The 26,011-nt window shown below is 39.5% G+C and overlaps 1 protein-coding gene across 5 annotated transcripts in view; it reads left to right on the top strand.

The window, feature by feature from the left end:
• The window catches only part of OPHN1 (oligophrenin 1), a 617,232-nt gene that overhangs the window by 320,910 nt on the left and 270,311 nt on the right, over nt 1-26,011 (top strand). For all 5 annotated transcript variants that reach the window (XM_082376596.1, XM_082376595.1, XM_082376597.1 and 2 more), the window contains one exon: nt 2,316-2,417. In XM_082376596.1, the coding sequence (XP_082232722.1) occupies nt 2,316-2,417 (102 nt within the window). The remainder of the gene's footprint in view (nt 1-2,315; nt 2,418-26,011) is intronic.

The following is a 26,011-nucleotide window of genomic DNA, read 5'->3' as shown; positions in this document are numbered from 1 at the left end:
ATTAAAGTCTCTTCAATAAGTGGTGCTGGGAAAATGGACAGCTACATGGAAAAGAATTAAGTTAGAACACTCCCTAGCACCATACACAAAAATAAACTCAAAATGGATTCGAGACCTAAATGTAAGATCGGACACTATAAACTCTTAGAGGAAAACATAGGAAGAACACTCTTTGACATAAATCACAGCAAGGTCTTTTTTGATCCACCTCATAGAGTAATGGAAATAAAAACAAAAATAAACAAATGGGACCTAATGAAACTTCAGAGCTTTTGCAGAGCAAAGGAAACCATAAGCAAGATGAAAAGACAACCCTCAGAATAGGAGAAAATATTTGCAAACGAATCAACGGACAAAGGATTAGTCTCCAAAATATATAAACAGCTCATGCAGCTCAATATTAAAAAAACAAACAACCCAATCCAAAAATGGGCAGCAGACCTAAATAGACATTTCTCCAAAGAAGACATACAGATGGCCAAGAAGCACATGAAAAGCTGCTCAACATCACTAATTATTAGAGAAATGCAAATCAAAACAACAATGAGATATCACCTCACACTAGTTAGAATGGGCATCATCAGAAAATCTACAAACAACAAATGCTGGAGAGGGTGTGGAGAAAAGGGAACCCTCTTGCACTGTTGGTGGGAATGTATATTGATACAGCCACTATGGAGAACAATATGGAGGTTCCTTAAAAAACTAAAAATAGAATTACCATATGGCCCAGCAATCCCACTACTGGACATATACCCAGAGAAAACCATAATTCAAAAAGACACATGCACCCCAATGTTCATTGCGGCACTATTTACAATAGCCAGGTCCTGAAAGCAACCTAAATGCCCATCGACAGATGAATGGATAAAGAAGTTGTGGTACATATATACAATGGAATATTACTCAACAATAAAAAGGAACAATATTGGGTCATTTGTAGAGATGTGGATGGATCTAGAGACTGTCATACAGTGTTAAGTAAGTCACAGAGAGAGAAACAAATATTGTGTATTAACACATATTTTTGGAACCTAGAAAAATGGTACAGATGAACCGGTTTGCAGGGCAGAAATAGAGGCACAGATGTAGAGAACAAACTTATGGATGCCAAGGGGGGAAAGTGACTGGGGGGTGTTGGTGTGGTGAATTGGGAGATTGGGATTGACATATATACAGTAATATGTATAAAATTGATAACTAATAAGAACCTGCTGTAGAAAAATTAAATATATAAGATTCAAAAATTCAAAAAAAATAGTAAGTACCTAACGTACTGCCTGGCCTGATGTATGCCTCAGTTAATGTTAGCTTTTCTTTTACTTTTTTCCCTCTGGTAAAAAGCACATTCCTTACAGATCAGAGGTCCCTCAGTTCTGTGCTGGCTTCTTGCCCAGCAACAGATTGCCTCTAGAAATAAACCATGGGTGAGGTATTTTTTTCTTTTTGTCTGTGTGTTCCCTGTGCTGCTTCTTCTAATACCTGGCACACTGTAAGGGCTCAGTGAGTTTAGATTTCCTATGTGACAACACAAGCCTTTTAAGTGAATTTCCCAACGTGGTGCTGAGAAGATTGCAGAATGTTAACCTTAATCTGTGACAAGCTAGTATTCTTAGTGCTCCTTTGGAGACTGTGTGATTTCTCGTCGTGCTGAGAGGCAGAGAGCTTAATTAAATTTCATACTTGAAGAGAGTGACGACTGAGTACTCCATCCTTCATAAGGCTTTTCAGCTCTTTATTTTCAGTTAAACCTTCTGGGATTTTTTCCTCATCTTTAACATCATCTTTTAATATGCAATACTCAAATGCTTGAACAATATCAAAGAACTCATCATTCACAGAGGCAGTCTTAGGTTCCAATTGCCTTGGAGATATTTTACTTATTATTTGGCTTTCTAAATGCATTGTAGATTAACATTTAAAAGGTATATTCACTGTTCACTATTGTGTTCCTTCTTTCTCCTTTAAAAGATTAATGTACTTAATGCATGTGAAAAATACTGAGGAGAAGAAAAGGTAACCTGCACACAGGTGCGTTTTAAGTGCCATTCTCTGAGCAGCAGCTCCCAGAGCCTTTAGCTATACCAGTAGAAACTACCCTTTGTGTAGGTGGAATTTTTCAAGGTTATGTTTGAGGAAGCCGAAATTACTGAGACCAATGCAGAAATTAATTCTCTCTTGCTTTTTTTTTTCCTTCCTGGGAACTAGAGAGATTGACCACATGAAACCTGACACTGTGTTATTCATTCTCATTTCTGAGCAGACTGAATTAAAATCGTAGACATGTTAATCTGTGCCTTCTCTCCCACCTCTAGGAGCGGAAAAAGAAATTTGAAAAGGATGGAGAGAGGTTTTATTCCTTGCTGGATCGGCACTTACATTTGTCTTCCAAAAAGAAAGAATCTCAGTTACAAGAGGTATGTTCAAACAGCCTGCCCTGCCTTCTATTGCCAGCTATGCCTTGGTACGTGGCAGCTTCCTATTGCAAGGTTTTCCTCATACCCTGCCTCAGCAGAGAACCATGTATAATAGTTGTGCTTGCAGATAAAACCATGGCCAATGACTCAGGAGCCCTGAGTTCTCAAGCCACCTCCTCCACAAACTCAGTGTGACTTTGGATAAGATATTTCTTTCTTGTCCTCAGTTTCTCTATCTATCAAAGGAAGAGTGGTACTCAAAGATCTCTAGAGTCCTTTTCAGTTCTAAGTTTCTGATTCTAGATTACATATTAGGATAGAGTTAAACTAGCGCTGTATTTGATAGATCAGGAGTAGATCTACTTTTTTCCCATGAGGTGTTCCAACGGTAGGGTTTTTTTTTTCTTTTTGGTCCCACACTGGGACTACAGCTTATATGGCACTTCCACTGACTTCAGTTCAAAGAAGCCACTATTCAGTGAGCGCCTACCACATGCCAGGCACTATGCTGGTTGCAACAGGACTACAAAGACAGTAAGACGTACTTCCTGCTCTTCTGCAGCTTACAGTTAGGATGCTAAAATGAGAACACACATGACTCTTATACAAGTAGAATTTTTTTTTTTTTTTACATAATGTAATGTGTATGTGGTGTCCTTGTAGGGATAGGAAGGTATTTGGAGAATAAAAAACTTACATTTGGACGTGGAGAATTGCCTTTGTGGAAGAATGTTGCCCTTCTAAATTTGAGGTGGTAATATGATTATATGTAAAGTGTTTGACAGATAGAAATATAGAAATGGACCTTTCAAGTGGAGGGCAGTGGCCCCAAGGATGGAAAACAATGTTTGGCTAAAGGTTTGACCGGAATTTGCATTACTATTAGAGGATAGTGAAAGACAGGAAAGGATCAGGCAAGTTGTAGACATATTGTGGTGTAATAGGCTCAGGAGTTTGCTTTAATTCTGTTGACCCTGGAAGAATTATTGAAGGCCTTTGGTTGTGCAAGCAATATGAGTAGAATTCTATTTTAGGAATCTTAAACTGGCTGAAGTTGTAGGATTAATTAAATTCAGGAGAGATGTGAAGCAAGAAAACCAGTTTAGGAAACTATTGCGATGATCTAGGGGAGAAGTTCTGAGTCAGAAAAAGTGGCACTGGGGAAGGGAAAAACAGGAATTAACTGATTAAGACTTATTTCCTGGTAGAATGGATCTATGTTTTGGATAAAAGATCCAGTAAGAGATAGAGATATTGAAGGTTCAAGTATAAAAAGAGATACCCAACTGAATAAAGTCATAGACACGAGCTTAGAAATCATCTTGTCCACGGTCACACAGACTGTGGCAAAGCTGAAACTCATCTCCTGACACCTGATTTAGTGAGTATCCATCACAGAATGTGAGGTACTTGAAGGTGATGAGTCAAGAGACTCAGTGGTAGATGGAGTTAGTGTTGAAAGGTGAAGGACTACTTCTCTTCCACATACTGGAATGAAGTACTAGTCTGGGGTCATCTGCCATTTTCCTCTTGCACAATTTTGCTTTCTTCCTTTTCCTTCTATTCTGTGCCAGGGTTCCTATGCAGAAAAGAGTTAACATAACTGGCCCAAGACTTCTATGCTTAGAAAAGTCTACTTACAAGATTAGCTCTTGGCTGGTCTTTGGGAACTTGTCTGGTAAACAGTACCCTACACTGATATAAAAATTTCCCTAAGTGGTAAGAGTGACTCATTGTGCCTAGACTGCCTGTACAAACAATGTGGTTTATGCTAAACACCTTATTTTCTTCTAGGAGTCGAGAAGTTTGGTACATGCTCAGCAGAGGGAGCCTGTGTACAGCAACCAATATAAAACCTAGGGCACTCAGTATCTAATGAGCTTCCCTGGTACACAACATTTCATATGTGTTGTCATAACTTGTTGCTGGAGGAATTAAGTATTTCCTGTGTGACTGCACTAAGAGAGAACTCTTGAAAGCTTGCACCTAGCTTTAGCTGGACTTCATCCCATGCATCTTTTCCCTTTGCTGATTTTGCTTTGTATCCTTTCACAGAAATAAATCTTAACCATGCGTATGACTATATGCGGAGTCCTTTGAGTCCTCCTAGAGAATTACTGAACCTGTGGGTTTTAGAAGCCCAGACACAGTCCAAACTTTATTCTTTTAGAGGCTTTTGCAATGAAAGCTTCTAGAGTGTCCTAGCAGTTTGGTGCTGTATCTAGATGTCCCTGGTGGCTTTCCTAATGAGCAAGAATGCAGCCTTTGTGTTTGTCTAATCAAAACAAAGCTGGGGGACCTTGGATCACTCACTTCTTTTTTAATATTGGGACTATTTTTAGAGCAGTTTTAGATTTAAAGAAAAATTGAATGATAAGTACAGAGAGTTCTCATATATTCTTAATCCCCTGCATACAGTTACCCCTATTATTAACATTTGCATTTATGAGATACATTTGATACAGTTGAAGAGCCAATGTGTTGCACATTCTATAGATTTTGATAAATGTATAATGACATGAATCCATCATTACACTATCATACAACATAGTTTCACTGCCCTAAAGATCCCTAGGCACCACCTATTCATCACTTCCTCGTTCCATACCCCCGCTGACCCCTGGCAACCAGTGATCTCTTTATGGTTTCCATATTATTGCTTATTCCAGAATGTCATATAGTTGGAATTATATAGCATGTAGCCTTTTCAGATTGGCTTCTTTCACTTAGAAATGTGCATTTAAGGTTCTTCTGTGTCTTTTCACAGCTTGATAGCTCATTTCTTTTTAGCACTGAATAATATTTCATTGTGTGGATGTATTACAATTTGTTTACCTATTCACCTATCAAAGGACATCTTGGAATCCTCCAAATTTTGTCAACTACTATTAAAGCTGCTATAAACATTTGTGTGCAGGTTTTGTGTATATAACTTTTCAAATAATTCAGTTAAATATCAAAGACCACAATTACTGAACTGCATGGTAAAAGTATATTTAGTTTTTTAAGAAACTGCCAAATTATCTTCCAAGGTGGCTGTACTATTTTTTTTATTTCTGCCATCAGTGAATGAGAGTTCTTCTCGCTCCACAACTTAGCCAGCATTTGATGTTGTCTATGTTTTGGATTCTAGCCATTCTAGTAGGTGTGTAGTGATACCTCATTACTTTTGTAATTTGCATTTTCTTAATGCCATGTGTTGCAGAACATCTTTTTATATGCCATCTGTAGATCTTCTTTGGTGAGGTGTCTGTTCAAATCTTTTGCCCGTTTTCAATTGGGTTGTGTGTTTTCATATTATTGTATCTTAAAAGCTGTTTGCATATTTTAGATACCTGTCCTTTATCAGATATATGTTTTACAAAGATTTTTTTCCAGTCTGTGGCTTGTCTTTTCACTCAACAGAATTTTCACGGAGCAGAAGTTTGTAATTTTAATGAAATTAAACTTATCAATATTTTCTTTCATGGATCATGCTTTTGGTGTTATATCTAAAAAGTCATCACAAAATCCAAGGTCACCTAAAATTTCTCTTATGTTATTTTCTAGGAGTTTTATAGTTTTGTGTTTTTTATTTACTTCTATAATCCATTTTGAGTTAATTATTATGAAAAGTGTAAGGTCTGTCTCTAGATTCTTTTTTTTTTTTAAACATCTTTATTGAAGTATAATTGCCTTACAATGGCGTGTTAGCTTCTGCTTTATAACAAAGTGAATCAGTTATACACATACAATATGTTCCCATATCTCTTCCCTCTTGCATCTCCCTCCCTCCCTCCCACCCTCCCCATCCCACCCCTCTAGGTGGTCACAAAGCACCGAGCTGATCTCCCTGTGCTATGTGGCTGCTTCCCACTAACTATCTATTTTACATTTGGTAGTGTATATATGTCCATGACACTCTCTTACCCTGTCACATCTCACCCCACCCCCTCCCCATATCCTCAAGTCCATTCTCTAGTAGGTCTGTGTCTTTATTCCCGTCTTGCCACTAGGTTCTTCATGGCTTTTTTTTTTCCTTAGATTCCGTATATATGTGTTAACATACTGTATTTGTTTTTCTCTTTCTGACTTACTTCACTCTGTATGACAGACTCTAACTCCATCCACCTCATTATAAATACCTCCATTTCATTTCTTTTTATGGCTGAGTAATATTCCATTGTATATATGTGCCACATCTTCTTTATCCATTCATCTGTCGATGGACATTTAGGTTGCTTCCATGTCCTGGCTATTGTAAATAGAGCTGCAATGAACATTTTGGTACATGACTCTTTTTGAACTATGGTTTTCTCAGGGTATATGCCCAGTAGTGGGATTGCTGGGTCGTATGGTAGTTCTATTTTTAGTTTTTTAAGGAACCTCCATACTGTTCTCCATAGTGGCTGTATCAATTTACATTCCCACCAACAGTGCAAGAGTGTTCCCTTTCCTCCACACCTTCTCCAGCATTTATTGTTTCTAGAGTTTTTGATGATGGCCATTCTGAACAGTGTGAGATGATATCTCATTGTAGTTTTGATTTGCATTTCTCTAATGATTAATGATGTTGAGCATTCTTTCATGTGTCTGTTGGCAATCTGTATATCTTCTTTGGAGAAATGTCTATTTAGGTCTTCTGCCCATTTTTGGATTGGGTTGTTCGTTTTTTTTTGTTATTGAGCTGCATGAGCTGCTTGTAAATCTTGGAGATTAATCCTTTGTCAGTTGCTTCATTTGCAAATATTTTCTCCCATTCTGAGGGTTGTCTTTTGGTCTTGTTTATGGTTTCCTTTGCTGTGCAAAAGCTTTTAAGTTTCATTAGGTCCCATTTGTTTATTTGTGTTCTTATTTCCATTTCTCTGGGAGCTGGGTCAAAAAGAATCTTGCTGTGATGTATGTCATAGAGTGTTCTGCCTACGTTTTCCTCTAAGAGTTTGACAGTGTCTGGCCTTATTACACTTAGGTCTTTAATCCATTTTGAGTTTATTTTTGTGCATGGTGTCAGGGAGTGTTCTAATTTCATACTTATACGTATATCTGTCCAATTTTCCCAGCACCACTTATTGAAGAGGCTGTCTTTTCTCCACTGTATATTCTTGCCTCCTTTATCAAAGATAAGGTGACCATATGTGTGTGGGTTTATCTCTGGGCTTTCTATCCTGTTCCATTGATCTATATTTCTGTTTTTGTGCCAGTACCAAACTGTCTTGATGACTGTAGCTTTGTAATATAGTCTGAAGTCAGGGAGCCTGATTCCCCCAGCTCCATTTTTCGTTCTCAAGATTGCTTTGGCTATTCGGGGTCTTTTGTGTTTCCATACAAATTGTGAAATTTTTTGTTCTAGTTCTGTGAAAAATGCCAGTGGTAGTTTGATAGGGATTGCATTGAATCTGTAGATTGCTTTGGGTAGTAGAGTCATTTTCACAATGTTGAGTCTTCCAATCCAGGAACATGGTATATCTCTCCATCTATTTGTATCATCTTTAATTTCTTTCATCAGTGTCTTATAATTTTCTGCATACAGGTCTTTTGTCTCCTTAGGTAGGTTTATTCCTAGATATTTTATTCTTTTTGTTGCAATGGTAAACGGGAGTGTTTTCTTAATTTCACTTTCAGATTTTTCGTCATTAGTGTATAGAAATGCAAGAGATTTCTGCGCATTAATTTTGTATCCCGCTACTTTACCAAATTCATTGATTAGCTCTAGGAGTTTTCTGGTAGCATCTTTAAGATTGTCTATGTATAGTATCATGTCATCTGCAAATAGTGACAGCTTTACTTCTTCTTTTCCGATTTGGATTCCTTTTATTTCTTTTTCTTCTCTGATTGCTGTGGCTAACACTTCCAAAACTATGTTGAATAATAGTGGTGAGAGTGGGCAACCTTGTCTTGTTCCTGATCTTTGTGGAAATGGTTTCAGTTTTTCACCATTGAGGACAATGTTGGCTGTGGGTTTGTCATATATGGCCTTTATTATGTTGAGGAAAGTTCCCTGTATGCCTACATTCTGCAGGGCTTTTATCATAAATGGGTGTTGAATTTTGTCGAAAGCTTTCTCTGCATCTATTGAGATGATCATATGGTTTTTCCTCTTCAATTTGTTAATATGGTGTATCACATTGATTGATTTGCGTATATTGAAGAATCCTTGCATTCCTGGGATAAACCCCACTTGATCATGGTGTATGATCCTTTTAATGTGCTGTTGGATTCTGTTTGCTAGTATTTTGTTGAGGATTTTTGCATCTATGTTCATCAGTGATATTGGCCTGTAGTTTTCTTTCTTTGTGACATCTTTGTCTGGTTTTGGTATCAGGGTGATGGTGGCCTCGTAGAATGAGTTTGGGAGTGTTCCTCCCTCTGCAATATTTTGGAAGAGTTTGAGAAGGATAGGTGTTAGCTCTTCTCTAAATGTTTGATAGAATTCACCTGTGAAGCCATCTGGTCCTGGGCTTTTGTTTGTTGGAAGGTTTTTAATCACAGTTTCAATTTCAGTGCTTGTGATTGGTTTGTTCATATTTTCTATTTCTTCCTGGTTCAGTCTCGGCAGTTTGTGCATTTCTAAGAATCTGTCCATTTCTTCGAGGTTGTCCATTTTATTGGCATAGAGTTGCTTGTAGTAATCTCTCATGATCTTTTGTATTTCTGCAGTGTCAGTGGTTACTTCTCCTTTTTCATTTCTAATTCTATTGATTTGAGTCTTCTCCCTTTTTCTCTTGATGAGTCTGGCTAATGGTTTATCAATTTTGTTTATCTTCTCAAAGAACCAGCTTTTAGTTTCATTGATTTTTGCTATTGTTTCCTTCATTTCTTTTTCATTTATTTCTGACCTGATCTTTATAATTTCTTTCCTTCTGCTGGCTTTGGGGTTTTTTTGTTCTTCTTTCTCTAATTGCTTTAGGTGCAAGGTTAGGTTGTTTATTCGAGATGTTTCCTGTTTCTTGAGGTAGGCTTGCATTGCTATAAACTTCCCTCTTAGCACTGCTTTTGCTGCGTCCCATAGGTTTTGGGTCATCATATCTCCAATGTCATTTGTTTCTAGGTATTTTTTGATTTCCCCTTTGATTTCTTCAGTGATCACTTCGTTATTAAGTAGTGTATTGTGTAACCTCCATGTGTTTGTATTTTTTGCAGATCTTTTCCTGTAATTGATATCTAGTCTCATAGCGTTGTGGTCGGAAAAGATACTTGATACGATTTCAATTTTCTTAAATTTACCAAGGCTCGATTTGTGACCCAAGATATGATCTATCCTGGAGAATGTTCCATGAGCACTTGAGAAAAAGGTGTATTCTGTTGTTTTTGGGTGGAATGTCCTATAAATATCAATTAAGTCCATCTTGTTTAATGTATCACTTAAAGCTTGTGTTTCCTTATTTATTTTCATTTTGGATGATCTGTCCATTGGTGACAGTGGGGTGTTAAAGTCCCCTACTATGATTGTGTTGCTGTCGATTTCCCCTTTTATGGCTGTTAGTATTTGCCTTATGTGTTGAGGTGCTCCTATGTTGGGTGCATAAATATTTATAATTGTTATACCTTCCTCTTGAATCGATCCCTAGATCATTATATAGTGTCCTTCTTTGTCTCTTGTAATAGTCTTTATTTTAAAGTCTATTTTGTCTGATATGAGAATTGCTACTCCAGCTTTCTTTTGATTTCCATTTGCATGGAATATCTTTTTGAATCCCCTCACTTTCAGTCTGTATGTGTCTCTAGGTCTGAAGTGGGTCTCTTGTAGACAGCATATATATGGGTCTTGTTTTTGTATCCATTCAGCCAGCCTGTGTCTTTTGGTGGGAGCATTTAGTCCATTTACATTCAAGGTAATTATCGATATGTATGTTCCTATTCCCATTTTCTTAAATGTTTTGGGTTTGTTATTGTAGGTGTTTTCCTTCTCTTGTGTTTCTTGCCTAGAGAAGTTCCTTTAGCATTTGTTGTAAAGCTGGTTTGGTGGTGCTGAACTCTCCCAGCTTTTGCTTGTCTGTAAAGGTTTTAATTGCTCCATCACATCTGAATGAGATCCTTGCTGGGTAGAGTAATCTTGGTTGTAGGTTTTTCTCCTTCATCACTTTAAGTATATCCTGCCACTCCCTTCTGGCTTGCAGAGTTTCTGCTGAAAGATCAGATGTTAACCTTATGGGGATTCCGTTGTGTGTTATTTGTTGTTTTTCCCTTGCTGCCTTTAATATGTTTTCCTTATATTTAATTTTTGTCAGTTTGATTAATATGTGTCTTGGCATGTTTCTCCTTGGGTTTATCCTGTATGGGACTCTCTGTGCTTCCAGGACTTAATTAACTATTTCCTTTCCCATATTAGGGAAGTTTTCAACTATACTCTCTTCAAATATTTTCTCAGTCCCTTTCTTTTTCTCTTCTTCTTCTGAGACCCCTATAATTCGAATGTTGTTGTGTTTAATGTTGTCCCAGAGGTCTCTGAGACTGTCCTCAGTTCTTTTCATTCTTTTTTCTTTATCCTGCTCTGCAGTAGTTATTTCCACCATTTTATCTACCAGGTCACTTATCCTCTCTTCTGCCTCAGTTATTCTGCTATTGATCCCATCTAGAGTATTTTTAATTTCATTTATTATGTTTTTCATCGTTGCTTGGTTCCTCTTTAGTTCTTCTACATCCTTGTTAAATGTTTCTTGCATTTTGTCTATTCTATTTCCAAGATTTTGGATCATCCTTACTATCATTATTCTGAATACTTTTTCAGGTAGACTACCTATTTCCTCTTCATTTGTTAAGTCTGGTGTGTTTTGACCCTGATCCTTCATCTGCTGTGTGTTTTTCTGTCGTCTCATTTTGCTTATCTTACTGTGTTTGGGGTCTCCTTTTCACAGGCTGCAGGTTCGTAGATCCCGTTGTTTTTGGTATCTGTCCCCAGTGGCTAAGGTTGGTTCAGTGGGTTGTGTAGGCTTCCTGGTGGAGGGAACTAGTGCCTGAGTTCTGGTGTCTGAGGCTGGATCTTGTCTTTCTGGTGGGCACGTCCACGTCTGGTGGTATATTTTGGGGTGTCTGTGGCCTTATTATGATTTTAGGCAGCCTCTCTGCTAATGGATGGGGCTGTGTTCCTTTCGTGCTAGTTGTTTGGCATAGGGTGTCCAGCACTGTAGCTTGCTGGTCGTTGAGTGAAGCTGGGTCTTGATGTTGAGATGGAGATCTCTGAGAGATTTTCGCCGTTTGGTATTACGTGGAGCTGGGAGGTCTCTTGTGGACCATTGTCCTGAAGTTGGCTCTCCCACCTCAGAGGCACGGCCCTGATGCCTGGCTGGAGCACCAAGAGCCTTTCGTCCACACGGCTCAGAGTAAAAGGGAGAAAAAATAGAAAGAAAGAAAGAGGCTATAATATAGTGAAGTAAAATAAAGCTATTATAAAGCAGAGCTATACAGACAAAATCTCACCCAGAAGCATATACATATACACTCACAAAAAAAAGGAAAAGGGGAAAAATTAATATATCCTGCTCTGAAAGTCCACCTCCTGAATTTGGGATGATTCATTGTCTATTCAGGTATTCAACAGATGCAGGCACATCAAGTTGTTTGTGGAGTTTTAATCCGCTGCTTCTGAGGCTGCTGGGAGAGATTTCCCCTTCTCTTCTCTGTTCGCACAGCTCCTGGGGTTCAGCTTTGGATTTGGACCCGCCTCTGCATGTAGGTCGCCTGAGGGTGCCTATTCCCCGCCCAGACAGGACGGGGTTAAAGGAGCAGCTGCTTCGGGGGCTCTGGCTCACTCAGGCCGCGAGGAGGGAGGGGTACAGAGGAGGCGGGGCAAGCCTGCGGCGGTAGAGGCTGGCGTGACGTTGCACCAGCCTGAGGCGTGCAGTGTGTTCTCCCGGGGAAGTTGTCCCCGTATCACGGGACCCTGGCAGTGGCGTGCTGCACATGCTCCCGGGAGGGGCGGTGTGGAGAGTGACCTGTGCTCACACACAGGCTTTTTGGAGGTGGCAGCAGCAGCCCCAGCGTCTCACGCCCGTCTCTGGGGTCCACGCTGATCGCCGTGGCTCGCGCCCGTCTCTGGAGTTCATTTAGGCGGCACTCTGAATCCCCTCTCCTTGCGCGCCATGAAACATGGAGGCAAGAAAAATTCTCTTGCCTCTTCAGCACCTGCAGACTTTTTCCCGGACTCCCTCCCAGCCAGCTGTGGTGCGCTAACCCCTTCAGGCTGTGTTCACGCTGCCAACCCCAGTCCTCTCCCTGCGATCCGACCGAAGCCAGAGCCTCAGCTCCCAGCCCCGCCCGCCCCGGCAGGGGAGCAGACAAGCCTCTCGGGCTGCTGAGTGCTGCTCGGCACTGAGCCTCTGTGCGGGAGTCTCTCCGTTTTTTCCTCTTCGCCCCTGTTGCTGTGGGGGCCACGCTGATAGCCACAGCTTGCGCCCGTCTCTGGAGCTCGTTTAGGTGGCGCTCTGAATCCCCTCTCCTCACGCACGAGGAAACAAAGAGGGAAGAAAAAGTCTCTCGCCTCTTCGGCAGCTGCAGACTTTTTCCCGGACTCCCTCCCGGCTAGCTGTGGTGCCCTAACCCCTTCAGGCTGTGTTTACGCCGACAATCCCAGTCCTCTCCCTGCGATCCGACCGAAGCCCGAGCCTCAGCTCCCAGCCCCGCCTGCCCCAGCGGGGGAGCAGACAAGCCTCTCTTGGGCTGGTGAGTGCTGCTCAGCGCAGAGCCTCTGTGCGGGAATCTCTCCGCTTTGCCCTCCGCACCCCTGTGGCTGCACTCTCCTCCGTGGCTCCGAAGCTTCCCCCCTCTGCCACCCGCAGTCTCTGCCCGCGAAAGGGCTTCCTAGTGCGTGGAAATCTTTCCTCCTTCACAGCTCCCTCCCACTGGTGCAGGTGCCATCCCTATTCTTTTGTCTCTGTTATTTCTTTTTTCTTTTGCCCTACCCAAGTACGGGGGGAGTTTCTTGCCTTTTTGGATGTCGGACGTTTTCTGCCAGCGTTCAGTGGGTGTTCTTTAGGAGCAGTTCCACGTGTAGATGTATTTCTACTGTATCTGTGGGAAGGAAGGTGATCTCCGCGTCTTACTCTTCCGCCATCTTCTCTCCAACGATCTCCTTTTTTTTTTTTTTTTTTTTGGCATGGGGTTATACAGTTGTTCCAGCAACATTTTTTGAAAAGAGTATCATTTCTCTATTGAATTTTCCTAGATTCTTTGTCAAAGATCAGTTGAATATGTTTATTTATTTTAGGCCCTCAATTCCATTCCATTGATCTATTTGTTTTTTCTTTTACCAATACCATACTGTTCTGATTACTATAACTTACCGGTAATTTTGAAGTCAGATAGTGTCAATATTTTGATTTGTTTTTCCCCCCCAGTATTGTGTTGGCTATTCTGGATATTTTTGCCTTTCCATATAAATTTTAGAATCACTTTGTTGATATCTAGAAAATAGCTTGCAGGGATTTTGAATTGGACTGCATTGAATCTATAGATCAAGTTGTGAAGAACAGACATGTTGATAATATTGTCTTCCTATCTGTATACATGGAATATCTCTCCATTTATTTAGATCTTTGATTTATTTCATTAGAGTTTTGTAGTATTCATCAATATATCTTGTACATATTTTTTTTTTTTTTTTTTTTTTTTTTTTTTTTTTAAACATCTTTATTGAAGTATAATTGCCTTACAATAGTGTGTTAGCTTCTGCTTTATAACAAAGTGAATCAGTTATACATATACAATATGTTCCCATTTCTCTTCCCTCTTGCATCTCCCTCCCTCCCACCCTCCCCATCCCACCCCTCTAGGTGGTCACAAAGCACCGAGCTGATCTCCCTGTGCTATGCGGCTGCTTCCCACTAGCTATCTATTTTACATTTGGTAGTGTATATATGTCCATGACACTCTCTCACCCTGTCACATCTCACCCCACCCCCTCCCCATATCCTCAAGTCCATTCTCTAGTAGATCTGTGTCTTTATTCCCGTCTTGCCACTAGGTTCTTCATGGCCTTTTTTTTTTTTTTTTTTCCTTAGATTCCGTATATATGTGTTAGCATACTGTATTTGTTTTTCTCTTTCTGACTTACTTCACTCTGTATGACAGACTCTAACTCCATCCACCTCATTACAAATACCTCCATTTCATTTCTTTTTATGGCTGAGTAATATTCCATTGTATATATGTGCCACATCTTCTTTATCCATTCGTCTGTCGATGGACATTTAGGTTGCTTCCAGGTCCTGGCTATTGTAAATAGAGCTGCAATGAACATTGTGGTACATGACACTTTTTGACCTATGGTTTTCTCAGGGTATATGCCCAGTAGTGGGATTGCTGGGTCGTATGGTAGTTCCATTTGTAGTTTTTTAAGGAACCTCCATACTGTTCTCCATAGTGGCTGTATCAATTTACATTCCCACCAACAGTGCAAGAGTGTTCCCTTTCCTCCACACCCTCTCCAGCATTTATTGTTTCTAGATTTTTTGATGATGGCCACTCTGACTGGTGTGAGATGATATCTCATTGTAGTTTTGATTTGCATTTCTCTAATGATTAATGATGTTGAGCATTCTTTCATGTGTCTGTAGGCCATCTGTATATCTTCTTTGGAGAAATGTCTATTTAGGTCTTCTGCCCATTTTTGGATTGGGTTGTTCGTTTTTTTGTTATTGAGCTGCATGAGCTGCTTGTAAATCTTGGAGATTAATCCTTTGTCAGTTGCTTCATTTGCAAATATTTTCTCCCATTCTAAGGGTTGTCTTTTGGTCTTGTTTATGGTTTCCTTTGCTGTGCAAAAGCTTTTAAGTTTCATTAGGTCCCATTTGTTTATTTGTGTTCTTATTTCCATTTCTCTGGGAGCTGGGTCAAAAAGAATCTTGCTGTGATGTATGTCATAGAGTGTTCTGCCTATGTTTTCCTCTAAGAGTTTTATAGTTTCTGGCCTTACATTTAGGTCTTTAATCCATTTGGAGTTTATTTTTGTGCATGGTGTCAGGGAGTGTTCTAATTTCATACTTTTACATGTACCTGTCCAATTTTCCCAGCACCACTTATTGAAGAGGCTGTCTTTTCTCCACTGTATATGCTTGCCTCCTTTATCAAAGATAAGGTGACCATATGTGTGTGGGTTTATCTCTGGGCTTTCTATCCTGTTCCATTGATCTATATTTCTGTTTTTGTGCCAGTACCAAACTGTCTTGATTACTGAAGCTTTGTAGTATAGTCTGAAGTCAGGGAGCCTGATTCCCCCAGCTCCATTTTTCGTTCTCAAGATTGCTTTGGCTATTCGGGGTCTTTTGTGTTTCCATACAAATTGTGAAATTTTTTGTTCTAGTTCTGTGAAAAATGCCAGTGGTAGTTTGATAGGGATTGCATTGAATCTGTAGATTGCTTTGGGTAGTAGAGTCATTTTCACAATGTTGATTCTTCCAATCCAGGAACATGGTATATCTCTCCATCTATTTGTATCATCTTTAATTTCTTTCATCAGTGTCTTATAATTTTCTGCATACAGGTCTTTTGTCTCCTTAGGTAGGTTTATTCCTAGATATCTTATTCTTTTTGTTGCAATGGTAAACGGGAGTGTTTTCTTAATTTCACTTTCAGATTTTTCGTCATTAGTGTATAGAAATGCAAGCGATTTCTGTGCATTAATTTTGTATCCTGCTACTTTACCAAATTCATTGATTAGCTCTAGGAGTTTTCTGGTAGCCTCTTTAGGATTCTCTATGTATAGTATCATGTCATCTGCAAATAGTGACAGCTTTACTTCTTCTTTTCCGATTTGGATTCCTTTTATCTCTTTGTCTTCTCTGATTGCTGTGGCTAACACTTCCAAAACTATGTTGAATAATAGTGGTGAGAGTGGGCAACCTTGTCTTGTTCCTGATCTTAGTGGAAATGGTTTCAGTTTTTCACCATTGAGGACAATGTTGGCTGTGGGTTTGTCATATATGGCCTTTATTATGTTGAGGAAAGTTCCCTCTATGCCTACTTTCTGCAGGGCTTTTATCATAAATGGGTGTTGAATTTTGTCGAAAGCTTTCTCTGCATCTATTGAGATGATCATATGGTTTTTCTCCTTCAATTTGTTAATATGGTGTATCACATTGATTGATTTGCGTATATTGAAGAATCCTTGCATTCCTGGGATAAACCCCACTTGATCATGGTGTATGATCCTTTTAATGTGCTGTTGGATTCTGTTTGCGAGTATTTTGTTGAGGATTTTTGCATCTATGTTCATCAGTGATATTGGCCTGTAGTTTTCTTTCTTTGTGACATCTTTGTCTGGTTTTGGTATCAGGGTGATGGTGGCCTCGTAGAATGAGTTTGGGAGTGTTCCTCCCTCTGCAATATTTTGGAAGAGTTTGAGAAGGATAGGTGTTAGCTCTTCTCTAAATGTTTGATAGAATTCACCTGTGAAGCCATCTGGTCCTGGGCTTTTGTTTGTTGGAAGGTTTTTAATCACAGTTTCAATTTCAGTGCTTGTGATTGGTCTGTTCATATTTTCTATTTCTTCCTGGTTCAGTCTCGGCAGTTTGTGCATTTCTAAGAATCTGTCCATTTCTTCCAGGTTGTCCATTTTATTGGCATAGAGTTGCTTGTAGTAATCTCTCATGATCTTTTGTATTTCTGCAGTGTCAGTGGTTATTTCTCCTTTTTCATTTCTAATTCTATTGATTTGAGTCTTCTCCCTTTTTCTCTTGATGAGTCTGGCTAATGGTTTATCAATTTTGTTTATCTTCTCAAAGAACCAGCTTTTAGTTTCATTGATTTTTGCTATTGTTTCCTTCATTTCTTTTTCATTTATTTCTGACCTGATCTTTATAATTTCTTTCCTTCTGCTGGCTTTGGGGTTTTTTTGTTCTTCTTTCTCTAGTTGCTTTAGGTGCAAGGTTAGGTTGTTTATTCGAGATGTTTCCTGTTTCTTGAGGTAGGCTTGTATTGCTATAAACTTCCCTCTTAGCACTGCTTTTGCTGCGTCCCATAGGTTTTGGGTCGTCGTATCTCCATTGTCATTTATTTCTAGGTATTTTTTGATTTCCCCTTTGATTTCTTCAGTAATCACTTCATTATTAAGTAATGTATTGTGTAGCCTCCATGTGTTTGTATTTTTTACAGATCTTTTCCTGTAATTGATATCTAGTCTCATAGCATTGTGGTCGGAAAAGATACTTGATACGATTTCAATTTTCTTAAATTTACCAAGGTTTGATTTGTGACCCAAGATATGATCTATCCTGGAGAATGTTCCATGAGCACTTGAGAAAAATGTGTATTCTGTTGTTTTTGGGTGGAATGTCCTATAAATATCAATTAAGTCCATCTTGTTTAATGTATCATTTAAAGCTTGTGTTTCCTTATTTATTTTCATTTTGGATGATCTGTCCATTGGTGAAAGTGGGGTGTTAAAGTCCCCTACTATGATTGTGTTGCTGTCGATTTCCCCTTTTATGGCTGTTAGTATTTGCCTTATGTATTGAGGTGCTCCTATGTTGGGTGCATAAATATTTACAATTGTTATACCTTCCTCTTGGATCGATCCCTTGATCATTATATAGTGTCCTTCTTTGTCTCTTGTAATAGTCTTTATTTTAAAGTCTATTTTGTCTGATATGAGAATTGCTACTCCAGCTTTCTTTTGATTTCCATTTGCATGGAATATCTTTTTCCATCCCCTCACTTTCAGTCTGTATGTGTCTCTAGGTCTGAAGTGGGTCTCTTGTAGACAGCATATATATGGGTCTTGTTTTTGTATCCATTCAGCCAGCCTGTGTCTTTTGGTGGGAGCATTTAATCCATTTACATTCAAGGTAATTATCGATATGTACGTTCCTATTCCCATTTTCTTAAATGTTTTGGGTTTGTTATTGTAGGTGTTTTCCTTCTCTTGTGTTTCTTGCCTAGAGAAGTTCCTTTAGCATTTGTTGTAAAGCTGGTTTGGTGGTGCTGAACTCTCTCAGCTTTTGCTTGTCTGTAAAGGTTTTAATTTCTCCATCAAATCTGAATGAGATCCTTGCTGGGTAGAGTAATCTTGGTTGTAGGTTTTTCTCCTTCATCACTTTAAGTATATCCTGCCACTCCCTTCTGGCTTGCAGAGTTTCTGCTGAAAGATCAGATGTTAACCTTATGGGGATTCCCTTGTGTGTTATTTGTTTTTTTTCCCTTGCTGCTTTTAATATGTTTTCCTTATATTTAATTTTTGACAGTTTGATTAATATGTGTCTTGGTGTGTTTCTCCTTGGGTTTATCCTGTATGGGACTCTCTGTGCTTCCAGGACTTGATTAACTATTTCCTTTCCCATATTAGGGAAGTTTTCAACTATAATCTCTTCAAATATTTTCTCAGTCCCTTTCTTTTTCTCTTCTTCTTCTGGGACCCCTATAATTCGAAGGTTGGTGCGTTTAATGTTGTCCCAGAGGTCTCTGAGACTGTCCTCAGTTCTTTTCATTCTTTTTTCTTTATTCTGCTCTGCTGTAGTTATTTCCACCATTTTATCTTCCAGGTCACTTATCCTTTCTTCTGCCTCAGTTATTCTGCTATTGATCCCATCTAGAGTATTTTTAATTTCATTTATTGTGTTTTTCATCATTGCTTGATTCCTCTTTAGTTCTTCTACGTCCTTGTTAAATGCTTCTTGCATTTTGTCTATTCTATTTCCAAGATTTTGGATCATCCTTACTATCATTATTCTGAATTCTTTTTCAGGTAGACTACCTATTTCCTCTTCATTTGTTAAGTCTAGTGTGTTTTGACCCTGCTCCTTCATCTGCTGTGTGTTTTTCTGTCGTCTCATTTTGCTTATCTTACTGTGTTTGGGGTCTCCTTATCACAGGTTGCAGGTTTGTAGTTCCCGTTGTTTTTGGTATCTGTCCCCAGTGGCTAAGGTTGGTTCAGTGGGTTGTGTAGGCTTCCTGGTGGAGGGAACTAGTGCCTGAGCTCTGGTGGATGAGGCTGGATCTTGTCTTTCTGGTGGGCACGTCCACGTCTGGTGGTGTATTTTGGGGTGTCTGTGGCCTTATTATGATTTTAGGCAGCCTCTCTGCTAATGGATGAGGCTGTGTTCCTGTCTTGCTAGTTGTTTGGCATAGGGTGTTCAGCACTGTAGCTTGCTGGTCATTGAGTGATGCTGGGTCTTGATGTTGAGATGGAGATCTCTGAGAGATTTTTGCCGTTTGGTATTACATGGAGCTGGGAGGTCTCTTGTGGACCAGTGTCCTGAAGTTGGCTCTCCCACCTCCGAGGTACGGCCCTGATGCCTGGCTGAAGCACCGAGAGCCTTTCGTCCACACGGCTCAGAGTAAAAGGGAGAAAAAATAGAAAGAAAGAAAGAAAGAAAGAAAGAAAGAAAGAAAGAAAGAAAGAAAGAAAGGAAGGAAGGAAGGAAGGAAGGAAGGAAGGAGGAAGGAAGGAAGGAAGGAAGGAAGGAAGGAAGGAAGGAAGGAAGGAAGGAAGGAAGGAAGGAAGGAAAGAAAGAAAGAAAGAAAAAAAGAAAGAAAGGAAAGAAAGAAAGAAGCTATAATATAGTGAAGTAAAATAAAGCTATTGTAAAGCAAAGCTATACAGACAAAATCTCCCCCAGAAGCATATACATATACACTCACAAAAAAAAAAGGAAAAGGGGAAAAATTAATATATCCTGCTCCCAAAGTCCACCTCCTGAATTTGGGATGATTCGTTGTCTATTCAGGTATTCAACAGATGCAGGCACATCAAGTTGTTTGTGGAGTTTTAATCCGCTTCTTCTGAGGCTGCTGGGACAGATTTCCCCTCCTCTTCTCTGTTCGCACAGCTCCTGGGGATCAGCTTTGGATTTGGACCTGCCTCTGCGTGTAGGTCGCCTGAGGGCGTCTGTTCCCCGCCCAGACAGGACGGGGTTAAAGGAGCAGCTGCTTCGGGGACTCTGGCTCGCCCAAGCCGCGGGGAGGGAGGGGTACAGAGGAGGCGGGGCGAGCCTGCAGCGTCAGAGGCCGGCGTGACGTTGCAGCAGCCTGAGGCACGCAGTGCGTTCTCCCGGGGATGTTGTCCCCGGATCACGGGACCCTGGCAGTGGCGGGCTGCACGGGCTCCCGGGAGGGGCGGTGTGGAGAGTGATCTGTGCTCGCACACAGGCTTCTTGGAGGCGGCAGCAGCTGCCCCAGCGTCTCACGCCCGTCTCTGGGGTCCGCGCTGATAGCCGCGGCTCGCGCCAGTTTCTGGAGTTCGTTTAGGCGGCGCTCTGAATCCCCTCTCCTTGCGCGCCGCGAAACAAAGAGGCAAGAAAAAGTCTCTTGCCTCTTCGGCAGCTGCAGACTTTTTCCCGGTCTCCCTCCCAGCCAGCTGTGGTGCGCTAACCCCTTCAGGCTGTGTTCATGCCGCCAACCCCAGTCCTCTCCCTGCGATCCGACCGAAGCCCGAGCCTCAGCTCCCAGCCCCGCCCGCCCCGGCGGCTGAGCAGACAAGCCTCTCGGGATGGTGAGTGCTGGTCAGCGCCGAGCCTCCGTGCGGGAATCTCTCCGCTTTGCCCTCCGCACCTCTGTGGCTGCGCTCTCCTCCGTGGCTCCGAAGCTTCCCCCCTCTGCCACCCGCAGTCTCTGCCCGCGAAGGGGCTCCTAGTGCGTGGAAATCTTTCCTCCTTCACAGCTCCCTCCCACTGGTGCAGGTGCCGTCCCTATTCTTTTGTCTCTGTTATTTCTTTTTTCTTTTGCCCTACCCAGGTACGGGGGGAGTTTCTTGCCTTTTGGTAGGTCTGACGTTTTCTGCCAGCGTTCAGTGGGTGTTCTGTAGGAGCAGTTCCACGTGTAGATGGATTTCTACTGTATCTGTGGGAAGGAAGGTGATCTCCGCGTCTTACTCTTCCGCCATCTTCTCTCCTCCCATATTTTTTGATTTATACCTAAATACTTCAATTTTTTTCTTCTAATGTAAATGGTATTGTGTTTTAAATTTCAAATTCTGATTGTTCACTGTTAGCATATAAGAAAACAATTGACTTTTGTATATTAACCTTGTATCCTGAAATTGTGCTATAGTTCATTAATAGTTCCAGGGGATTTTTGTATATTCTTTAGGGTTTTCTACATACATAATTGTGTCATGTGCAAAAAAAGACAGTTTTATTTCTTCCTTCCCAATGTATATACCTTTTATTTCATTTTCTTGTCTTATTGCAATAGCTTGGAATTCCAGTATGATTTTAATAGTTGTTCCTGATCTTAGAGGCAAAGCACCTAGTGTCTCACCATTAGGTATGATGTTAGCTGCAGGATTTTTGCAGATGTCCTTTGTCAAGTTGAGGAAATTCCCATATATTCCTAGTTTGCTGAGAGTTTTTATCATGAATGAATGTGTGTTGGATTTTGTCAGACGCTTTTTCTACATCTCTTCGATCATATAATTTTTATTCTTTAACCTCTTGATGTGATGAATTACATCAATTGATTTTTGAATTTTGAACCAGCCTTGCATTACTGGAATAAATCCCACATGGTCCTGGTCTATAATTATTTTACACCTTGTTGCATTTGATTTGCTAATATTTTGTTGAGAATATTTGCCTCTATGTTCATGAGAGAGATTGGTTGTACTTCTCCTGTATTGTAATATCTTTGTCTGGTTTTGATAACAGGGTCATATTGGCCTCAGAGAATGAGTTAGGAAATATTCCCTCTGCTTCTATTTTCTGGAAGAGAGTGTAGAATTTAGTATCATTTCTTCTTTAAAATGTCAGGTAGAATTCACCAGTGAACCCAACTGGGCCTAGTGCTTTGTTTTTTGGAAGGCTATTAATTATTGATTCAGTTCCTATGTGCTGCTTTCACTGCATCCCACAAATATTAAATTGTATTTTCATTTTCATTTGAAAATACTTTTTAGTTTTTCTTAAGGACTCCTCCTTGACCCATGTGTCATTTAGAAATGTGCTGATTAATCTCCAAGTATTTTGGTGCATTCCAGCTATTTCTGGTTCTTGATTTCTGTGTAATTTAACTGTGGTCTGAGAGCATACTTTGTATGATTCCTATTCTTTTAAATTTTTTCAGATGTATGTCCCAGAATGTGATTGATCTTGGCGATTGTTTTGTGTTAGCTTGAAAATAAGCTGTTGTTGGATGAAGTGTTCTATAGATATTGATTACATCTACTTGCTGATGGGGTGTTCAGTTCAATTATGTCTTCACAAGCATACCTCAGAAATATTGTGGGTTTGGCTACAGACCACTGCAATAAAGTGAATATTGCAATATAGTGAGTCACATGAGTTTTTTGGTTTCCCAATGCATGTAAAAGTTATCTGTACATTATCCTGTAGTCTGTTGAGTGAGCAATAGCATTATATTTTTTAAAATGTACATACCTTAATTTAAAAATATTTTATTGCTAAAAATTGCTAACTATCATCAGGCAATGCAGGGTTGCCATAAACCTTCAGTTTGTAAAAAACACAATATTTGCAAAGCACAGTAAAATGAAGCACAATAAAATGAGGTATACCTGTACTGATTTTCTGCTTCTTGGATCTGTCAATTATTGGTAAAGGAATGGTGAAGTCTCCAACTCTTAATAGTAGACTCATCTATTTATCCTTGCAGTTCTATCAGATTTTGCCTCACGTGTTTTGATGTTCTGTTATACATAATAAGGGTTGATATATATTCTTTCAGAATTGACCTATTTATTATTATGTTATGCCCCTCTATTTTCCTGATAGCTTTCAATGCTCTGAAGTCTCCTTTTTTGGAAATTAATATAGCTACTCCAGCTTACTTTTGATTTTTGTTGGCATGGAATATTTCTTCATACCTTTACTCTGAAAAATGTTTAAATTTTTAAAATTATTTTTTAATTGAAGTATGGTTGATTTACAATATTATATTAGTTTCTGGTGTACAACATAATGATTCAGAAATTTTAAAGTTCTACTCCATTTAAAGTCATTACAAAATAATGGCTATATTTTCCTGTGATGTACAGTATATCCTTGTTGCTTATTTATTTTATACATAGCAGTTTGTATCTCTTAATTCCATACCCCTATATTGCCCCTCCCCCTTTCCTGCTCCCCACTGGTAACCACTAGTTTGTTCTCTATATTAGTGAGTTTGTTTCTGTATTGTTACATACATCCGTTTATTTTATTTTTTAGATTCCACATATAAGTGATAACATAGAGTATTTGTCCTTCTCTGACTTATTTCACTAAGCATAAAACTGTCTAGGTCCATCCATGTTGTTGCAAATGGCAGAATTTCATTCTTTTTTTATGGCTGAGTAATATTCCATTGTGTGTGTGCGTGCGTGTGTGTGTGTGTATCACGTCTTCTTTATTATTTCTTCTTCTGTTGATGGACACTCAGTTTGCTTCCATATCTTGATGGTTGTAAATAATGTTGTTATGAACATTGTGGTAGATGTATCTTTTCGAATTAGTGTTTTTGTTTTCGTTAGGTATATACCCTGCAATGGAATTGCTGGATCATATGGTAGTGGCAGCCTTCGGTCCAGTGTGGAGCTGTGACTTGAGGCAAATGATGCTGGAGTGTTCTCTTGGTTCAGGCTGGTGTGTGCACCTAGGTAGTCACAGGAAACTAGTCAGTGAGAAACACAGTTTCAGTCGGCCCTTTCTGCCTTGCTTTAGGAGCAAGCAAGCATTCATGTGCTCCTCAGGAGCAGAATCCAGGCTTGCTGCAGCCTTTCTGATAGTCCCACTGGTCCTCTGACCAGCTAAGGGGGCTTGTCTTCCCTTTGTTGAGCTCCAGGGCTGTGGGGCCCAGTATGTGGCTTGAACCACGCACTCCCCAAAGAGAATCCCCACCAGTGTAATCTCCCTTTTCCTCTGAGTCCCCTCCCAGGGGCATCAGTCCTGACCTGATTGCTTCTTTTCCCTATCTACCAAGTTCTGTGTGTGTCTTTCTTATAGCCTTAGTTGTACAGGCGTTTTTATGCTAGTCTCCAGTTAGTTTTCAGTGAGAATTATAGATGTATTTTTGATGTGTTTATGGTGGGATGAACATACTCCTACTGTGCCATCTTGATTCAAGTCTCTTCGTAACTTTACTTTTAATCGATCTTTGTCTTTTATATTTAAAGTGATGTCTTATACATAACGTATAATTAACTCTTATTTTTTATGTGCCCTCACAGTCTCAGCCTTTTAATTGGTGTGTTTAAAGTGATTATTGATATAGTTGGATAGATGTCTACCATGGTTTTTACTGTTTTCTATTCATTGCCTCTGTTCTTTGTTCCTTTTTTTGTCTTCCATTCTTGTTCTGCATTCTCTTTTTTTAAATTGAAAATTGTAATATGATTCCATTTTTTGTCCTTTCTTAGCATATCAATTGTACTTTTTAAAAAAAAACTTTCTTCCAGGTTATCCTAGTGTTTTCAATATGCATTTACAGTTAAGCCATGTCTACTTTCAAATAACATTATTCTACTTCATTGGTAGTACAGGAACTTCATAACAGAGTATTTCCAATTTCTCCCTTGAGTCCCTGATAATATTGCTGTCATTCATTTCACTTTTTCATAATCTCTAATCACCAAATACATTGGTGCAATTATTATTTTGGACAAACTCTTATTTGTAAGATCAGTTAAGAATAAGAAAAATATAAAATTTTATTTTACCTTCATTCATTCCTTCTCTAGTGCTCTTCTTTATGTTGGTACACATTTCTGACCTATATCATCTTCTTTCTTAAGAACTGTAACACTTCTTGGACTCAGAGTCTACTGGCAACCGAATCCTTCAGTTTTTGTGTTTTTTTTGAAATTGTTTAATTTTCCTTCACTTTTGAAGGATAATGTCACTGGATACAGAATTCTAAGTTTGTGATTTTTAAAAATTTCAACCCCTTAAACATTTTACTCTACTCTCCTCTTTTTGCATTTTTTTAAAAAAGAGAAGTCTTATCCTTACTCCTCTTTGAGTAAGGTGTTTTTTTTCTCTTGCTTCTTTCAAGATTTACTCTGTGCCTTTTACTTTCTACACTTTCAATATGCCTGCATGTAGATTTTTTGGTATTTATCCTGCTATTATTCTCTGAGCTTCCTCAATCTGTTGTTTGTATCTGTGTTTAACTTTAGAAGGTTTTCAGTCATCATTACTTTAAATATTTCTTCTGTTTCTCTCCTTCATTTCCTTCTGGCATTCCTAGTATGCATATCTTACACCTTTTATAATTGTCCAACATTTCTTGAATAATCTACTCTATCTTCTTTATTCCGTTTTGTCTGCCTTTCAGTTTTTGAAATTTCTATTGGCATATATTCAGTTCACTGATTCTTTCCTTAGCCTTGCCCAGTCTGTTGGTGAGCCCATTAAAGGCATTCTTTATTTCTGCTAGTGTTTTTGATTGCTATCATTTCCCTTTGATTATTTCTTCAAATTTTCATATGTCTGCTTATATTATCCATCTGTTCTTATGTATTGTCCTCTTTTCCATAACAGCCTTTAGCTGTAATCCCTGGATGTATGATTTCACCATCCACCCTCTCTGCCTTCTTTGAGTCTGATTCTGAGGCTGGTTCTTCAGACTGTGTTTGTTGGTTTGTTTTGCCTTTTTGCATGCCTCGTAATATTTTGTTGAAAGCTGAACATGATGCCCTGGGTAAAAGGAACTGAGGTAAAAAGGCCGTTATTATGAGGTTTTATGCTTGTCTG

The sequence above is a fragment of the Balaenoptera borealis genome (assembly GCF_965194805.1).
Source record: "Balaenoptera borealis genome assembly, chromosome: X".
Classification (NCBI taxonomy): domain Eukaryota; kingdom Metazoa; phylum Chordata; class Mammalia; order Artiodactyla; family Balaenopteridae; genus Balaenoptera; species Balaenoptera borealis.
The sequence above is the reverse complement of the archived record's forward strand: the minus strand, read 5'-3'. Positions and strand labels throughout refer to the sequence as shown.